At 35.4% G+C, this 7685-nt stretch overlaps 2 protein-coding genes across 2 annotated transcripts; both read left to right on the top strand.

Annotated features, from left to right (window-relative positions):
- On the top strand, positions 1-2118 carry LOC124530584 (cytochrome P450 6B2-like). The gene is made up of 2 exons (XM_047104812.1): positions 1-1411; positions 1936-2118. The coding sequence occupies exons 1-2, from the start codon at positions 49-51 to the stop codon at positions 2106-2108; spliced, it is 1536 nt and encodes a 511-aa protein (XP_046960768.1). The 5' UTR covers positions 1-48; the 3' UTR covers positions 2109-2118.
- A 3053-nt stretch (positions 2119-5171) lies between these two features.
- Positions 5172-7305, top strand: LOC124530744 (UPF0728 protein C10orf53 homolog). The gene is made up of 3 exons (XM_047105010.1): positions 5172-5327; positions 6519-6604; positions 6967-7305. Exons 1-3 carry the CDS (start codon positions 5237-5239, stop codon positions 7231-7233), a joined length of 444 nt encoding a protein of 147 aa, XP_046960966.1. The 5' UTR covers positions 5172-5236; the 3' UTR covers positions 7234-7305.
- Positions 7306-7685: the final 380 nt, after the last annotated feature.

Here is a 7685-nt window from a genome sequence, read left to right as displayed (position 1 = left end):
ATAATCAGAGTATCACATAAGAAGTTGCTCTGAGCATCTCAACCCGAAATGTTCATTTTTTTAGTTATAGTTTTAGTGGTAGCCATATATTTCTATGGAACTCGTAATCACGACTACTGGTCTAAGAGAAATGTAAAATCCGATCGACCTTTGCCTATCTTCGGTAATTACTTCAAATACGTATTTGGAATCAAGAGTATTACTGTTACGACCACCGAGTTGTATAACAAGTATCCCAATGAGAAAGTGGTGGGAAACTACTGTGGTAATACACCAGAGCTCATCATCCGAGATCCAGATATAGCGAGGGATATTTTAAATGTGGACTTCGCTCATTTTTACCTTCGAGGATTGGGAAGAGATGCCAAAAAGGAGCCTTTGCTACAAAATATTTTCAGTGCTGAAGGTGATTCATGGAAGCTTGTGCGCCAAAGGTTGACGCCGGCATTCACCACAGCTAAATTAAAGGGTATGTTTCCTTTGATTGTGAAATGCGCAGAAAAACTTCATGATATAGGTGATGAAATCGTCGCAAAGGGTGGAGAGTGCGATGTACGAGATCTGATGGCTAGATTCTCTACAGAATTTATAGGCGCCTGTGGGCTGGGCATAGAAATGGATACGATAACCAACGAGAATTCAGTCTTTAGAAGTATGGGAAGAGAAATATTTAGCAGATCGTTTTCAGATATTTTGAAATTGGGCGCCTACGAAATCTTACCAGAAATAAGAAGTTTATTCGACAAATATATGAATTTTACTAAAGACTTAGAAGCTTTTTTTGTTAACATGATTACAAAAGTTTTTAAGCATAGAGACCATAAGCCGTCGGGTAGAAACGATTTTGTCGATCTCGTCTTAGGTCTAGCAGCAAAGGGCAAAATAAAAGGAGACTCCATTGAACACAGACACCCCGACGGAACACCGAAGGAAGTTGAACTGCAAATGGATGAATTGTGTTTGGTGGCTCAAGTATTTGTTTTCTTTGCTGCCGGTTTCGAGACCTCATCTTCATCAACAAGTTACGCTTTACACGAACTCGCTTACAATCCGGATTTGCAACAAAAAATTCAGGATGAAATTGATCAAGTCCTATCAAAATATGATAATAAATTGTGTTACGATGCGGTAGCGGAAATGACTCTTCTGGACTTGTCATTCAAAGAAGCTTTAAGAATGCTCCCTCCTCTAGGAACTTTGCACAGGACTTGCGCCAGTCAATACACAATCAAAAAACTTGGTATAACTATAGATCCAGGAGTTAGAATTGTTATTCCTGTAAGCGCATTACATCACGATGAAAAATATTTCGAAAATCCAGAACAATTCAAACCAGAAAGATTTGCGTTGGGTGATAACGCACTAAAATACGTATATTTGCCGTTCGGAGAAGGACCTCGAGCTTGCATAGGTTTGTTTTCTTTTACTCCTTCTTAAAAAGTAAAAATATTAACATATGTCAGTAATTCGGGATGGCCATATAAAATTACATTTTACAATGATGCTACAATCTCTCTATAATTTGTTACAATGCCACGAAATCGTCCAATTGTTATCTAATGACAGCACAATCATTTTTAAAATAAGAAATAGTGTTACATGCCAGTATTAAATGCTATGCCATATAAAAGAATATTAATTACCGTTGTACAAAATAATTATCAATTACTTGCAATAATAATAATTGTACATAATAAACAAAATTCAATAGTTTCTGTTGTATTCATAATATGTAATCACAATTATAGATATAGAATCAAATGACACAACATCGTAGGGTTACTCTCTAACACATATTTATTACTTTATTAACTCTCCAAATGATATTTACGATTTTGTTTGAGTTTTTAATAAAAATAATATATCTTTTCACATCTAGTGTTGTACAACACGTTAAAATAAAATTCATTTATAAACATTTTTATTACGTTTCAGGGGCTCGTTTGGGTCACATGCAGTCACTAGCCGGTCTCGCCGCACTATTAAGCAAGTTCTCTGTCGAACCTTCAGAGAAAACTCATAGAAAATTAAGAATAAATCACCGCCTACATGTCGTGCAGGGTGTTAAAGATGGCATACCACTTAAACTGAAATTGAGAAATAAATAATTTTATAGTACAAATGTTTTTGTATAAACTTATTTAAAATCCTAAATCAAGCTGTAACTAAGACTAGAGGTTGCATAATTTATTGTAAATGTTTAAAAATAGAACTGTAATGTAGATACATACATATTATTATGTATACCAACATTAACAGTGCACTATACTTATCATATCAATTAATCTCGAATATATTTTTATTACTGTTGTCGAGATAAACATATCATAGGTATCAAAAATTTTAAACTTCAAATAAATTAAATCAATAAGATAATATCTATTTTGATGTATGTGGTTGACTTTATTCTTCAATAAGTTGTTGCACGAAGAAACCATCCCACAAGAATGATGCAGTAGTTCACTAGTGCCCATCTTCAAAAATAAAGGGGATGTACAGGATTGTAACAACTATAGACGGATTAAGCTCATATCACATACTATGAAAGTATGGGAGAAGGTAATAGAGAGAAGATTGCGAGAAGAGAGTGAAATTACCGAAAATCAGTTTGGGTTTATGCCAGGTCGAGGGACAATGGACGCTATCTTTGCACTCCGCCAATTGTGCGAGAAGTACAGGCGTGCTCACAAGAACCTGCACATGGTGTTCATTGATCTCGAGAAAGCCTATGATAGGGTGCCTCGTGAGGTGTTATAGTGGGCATTGAAAGAGAAAGGTTTGCCTGGGAAGTATGTGGAGTTAGTCCGTGCTATGTACAAGGGATCTTGTACCTACGTCCGATCGTCTGCCGGTAACACGGACCGGTTCAATGTGGCTGTAGGTTTGCACCAAGGGTCGGCTCTAAGTCCTTACCTCTTCCTGCTGGTTATGGACGCTCTAACGGCGGACATACAGGAGACACCCTGGTGCATGCTTTTCGCCGACGACATTGTACTGGTTGGTGAAGATGGACCTGAGATCCAGAGTAGATTGGAGGATTGGCAAAGGAAACTGGAGAATGTTGGCCTGAAAATCAGTAGAATGAAAACTGAATACATGTTCTGCGATTTCGGCGGTCTCTCCGATCCTGAAGCCATAGCGCTTGATGGCGCAGCTCTTCCAGTCTGCTCCGACTTCCGGTATCTCGGTTCACTCATCCAAGGCGATGGCGAAATAGATCGAACGGTGAAGCACAGGATTAACACAGGTTGGATGAAATGGCGGCAGGTTACGGGAACAGTTTGTGACCACCGTATTCCCCTTAAACTTAAGTGGAAGATCTATAAGACCATGATCAGACCTGCTGTCCTATATGGATCTGAGTGTTGGGCTACAAAAGGGATGACTGAAAGACAAGTGCATGTTGCAGAGATGAGAATGCTGAGAGGAATGTGTGGTGTTACGCGAATGGATAGAGTAAGGAGTACATAAGAGGAAGTTTGAAAGTGTCACCGATAGCCGAGAAGTTATGTGGAAGGCGGCTATCATGGTATGGGCATGTAATGCGGAGGAATGAGGGACATATTGTGAGGAAGGCCTTGAGCATGAATGTGGATGGATATAGAGGTAGAGGACGACCAAGAAAACGATGGATGGACTGTGTGAAAGACGATATGGTTAGAAAGAATGTTACTTGTGAGATGACGTCTGACAGAGAAGTATGGAAGGAGAAGACATGCTGCGCCGCCCCAAATAAAATTGGAAAAAGGCCAGGAGGATGATGATGAAGATAATATCTATTTTATCAAATTATTTTTTTGTTCCATTCGCTGTCGAAACGCTTGGCCCTTGGAGTAGTGGTGCAAAAATCTTCATCAAAAGTAACACCTCGCCTGGCTGGAGGGCTGGTTCGTTTTTTGTCCAGAGGATCGGAATTGCGATTCAACGGGGAAATGCTGCTAGCATTCTAGCCACAATTCCACGCGGTTAAGATTAAATAGTAACTAGTTTTAGTTCATATTTGTATATATTTAAGCATTTAATGTTATTAATTCTTATGTTAATAAAATATGTTTTATTGACATATAATACTAATCACCACCATCATAACAACGAATACTTTAAATTAATAATAGCTAGGAGGACAAAGCCTATTCCAATCAAAGTAGGAATAAAGATAATCATACTTTATTTACGTATTTTATGCGATTTGCTAATAACAGCTATATTGTGCAATATTAAGAAATCATCATCTTATTATCTTTATCTATTACACAACACTATCAAACTTAACTAATTATAATCACTGTAATAATACTTCCAAAATTCTGATAACAGTTTCGTCGATGTTTACAATGTCATTTTTTGCTAAGCAAAACTGACTACTAGTATAATATAAAGTAGTATAATAATAGTATAAATATAAAGTTTGGTTGCTGTGCAATGATATTCTAATAAACAGATTCGTTATACCCATACTAAACAACAGAAAAAAGTGTGCCGCGCCGGGGACCGTTTATTTTACATTTCGTTACAAGTAAATAGGATAGCTTGATAAAATCAATAAGAAAAAGAGATAACTAGATGTTTTAATTACGCAAAACGTATTACTACATAATTATAATGTATTATAACGTATTACTGGTATAATTATGATGAAAACGACTAAAGGCAAACGTCCCAATTAGGAGGTTTTCTAGTCTTCACTTTTTGAGCGTTAATGACATATTATCTGTTTACTAGAACATCATTGTTGCTGTGCTATTCCTTATTCCTTGTTCCGTATTCCTTATAATTTATTTTTTTCATTGTGTAATTGGCTATGTTATGTTTATGTCAAGTGTCAGTTTACATTAGTTACAAAAACAAATAGAATTGGAGTTTGTCGATAAGCATTTATTTAAGTTTTTAATTTTCTTTTAGATAGCCATAGTATCGCTCTTGAACCGGCCAGTAACAATTATTCCGCTCTTTAAAATTAAATCTTTGAAAATTGTAACAATTTCGTAAATAGCAACCAAGATCTTTAATTTTCTGTAGATCTACGGAGCTTTTCAAAATGATATCATGACCAAATTTTTATGAGCAGCTATTGTCAAATAATCACTGACAGTCAGCTTACATTATTAATATTGAAGCTGGCATTGAGGAAGATGACAGTTTTGAATATTTTTTTATCTGTACCTTAAGTGTTTTATAACATAATATTTTGAATTTTCAAATAGTCATATTTACTAAATGAAAATATTTCCGTGATATGTCAATGCAGTACGTTAGGATTTACTATGGACCAAACGAATCATTTGGCACAGTTTCACATAAACCGCAAAAATTAATTGGTATACGAGGTAAGACAAAATATTCATATACAACACTAGTAATCATCGACGGCTTCGCTCGCGTTTTAGGATATCGGCCGTCATGTTTAAGGCAAAAAGTTCACTATGTCCTTCATGAAGTTCAAGTTTGCTTCATGCTAAATTTCATCAAACTCGGTTCAGCGGTTTGGCCGTGAAAGAGCGACAGACAGACAGACAGAGTTACTTTCACATTTTTAATATTTACGCACGCATTCAATAAAAACCACCTAAACTACGGGTTGACTCCGAGTAAAACAACCGTTGCAAGGTGAATCGACTTTATTCACACGCGGAAGAAACAGCAATTGTATGTAAATAGGGCGACCATTATATATTATATACCTTCCCGCGAACACGAAGCTTGCGCGATTCAGAAATATGCTGCCGTTGCTTACCGCCTATCCTATCGCTATATATATGAAGATTCAGTTGACAACTTTACTAGCGCGATTCAGGATGAATCGTGACATGTTTTAGTGACATACTATTTTATTGCATACACTTTATATCTTATTTTATATTATATTTTATTTTAAACTTATTTATTATTTTATTAATATTTACATAAAATGTGAGGCTTTAACAATATAGATTAACCACTGGAGAGCAGAGTTATTACATCTACAAATCTACACTAATATTATAAAGAGGAAAACTTTGTTTGTTTGGTTGTAATGAATAGGCTCAAAAACTAATTAATCCCGCATAACATAGGCTAAATTTTATTTTGAAAAAAAAATAGGGTTTCGTAAGATATTTTGGGTTTTTCGGACAAAAAAGGAAAAAATCTACCAAAAAAGTAGATTTTTTGCGTATGATGCCTAAACTATAAAAGATAGAACTATAAAATGTTCTAACTCCGGTCCTTAGAGGGCATAATGGCCTCCGACCCTAAGAACCTCTTCAGATTCGTGGCTGATGTTGGTCTGGCTGAGGTGTTGTGAATTGTGAATACGAATTTGAGGTTTATCACAATAGATCCAAGCGCCGGTTGCAGTAATTCTTCAAATGTGACCGTGCCTCAGCAGTAGGGATATTAGAAGACTGATTATGAACCGTTATCTACGCGGGCGAAGCCGCGGGCGACCGCTAGTTTATAATACAGTTAACATTATAACGGTAAATGCTTATTTAAATCATTTTTATTGTAATTTAAAACATTTTCTATTTTTTTAATAGAATATCTTCAAAGATTGGGCTTTCGAGTGGATCTCGTGCCGGTAGATTATATTAATTATTGCATGTTGGAAATGTGTGAACACGAGGTAAGAATCATAAACAATCTTAATGAATTACCGTCGCTTGTTTTTATGGATGACTTTTAAAACATTTATGCATGTATTTACATAATCTCAGCCTTGACAACCTTTACAGACTCCAGGTCCTGTACAAGGCTTTGTTTTGTCTTAGACAAATGTTGATATGATCGTAATTCATACTTATTTTCTATACAACAATTACAAACCAATATCGTACACCAATTTTCGAACCACAATAATAACACATTTTGAAATCAATTCTAATAATTTCATAAGTAACTTTATACTCATACAAGACACAAAGAAAAAGTCTTTATTAATTTTATTGTCAGTTAAAATGTAGGTACCTAAACATTAAAGTATTTTAGGTATTCAGATGTAACATAAACAATCTCTCATTCAACGCGGCTGCGGAACGAGACTCAGTCTGCCGTCGAGCTATAAACGCAGTCGTCGAATCATCAGCTAAATTCCTAAGAGCGAGAAATTACCTCTGGTCTTGGGCACTGATCGAAGACCAGATATTTAGAAGGAGCAAATACTCCCCGAAAGACTTCTGGCCGTTCGATTTTGATGAATCGTTCGATACGTGTATAGAATGCGAGTCGTGCGATGAAGTGATTGAAAATAAATAAGCTCATTGTAAAGCCGAGGTGGAATTAGACATCAAAACAATGTTTTACCTTTAAAAATTAATGGCAAGAATAGCCTGCATGAATAAATGAATTAGTTTAAAGCCAGTGTCGCAATAATTCTAACATACATCCAAAATTGTTCAGGTGTGTCAGTTTAGATAATATAAAGAACGTACCCAAAATATACAACATAAAAAATCGGCCATTTTGGCCATTGGCATAAAACTTTTACTTTTTATACATATTATAATTTTAATAAACTTTTTTGAAGGTTTCGTTAGTTTAATTGAGAAATTGTATACCAGAATAAGGATACCAACAAAACATCCGAATATCACGGTTGAAACTAATAATAAATATTATTATGAATAGTTTAAGAATATAATAAGGTCTTCTTCACTAACACTGGAACATATTGATCTACAAGCAAGATGCAAAAGAGTAAAGGAATG

Source organism: Vanessa cardui, chromosome 6, assembly GCF_905220365.1.
Source record: "Vanessa cardui chromosome 6, ilVanCard2.1, whole genome shotgun sequence".
Classification (NCBI taxonomy): Eukaryota; Metazoa; Arthropoda; class Insecta; order Lepidoptera; family Nymphalidae; genus Vanessa; species Vanessa cardui.
The sequence above is the reverse complement of the archived record's forward strand: the minus strand, read 5'-3'. Positions and strand labels throughout refer to the sequence as shown.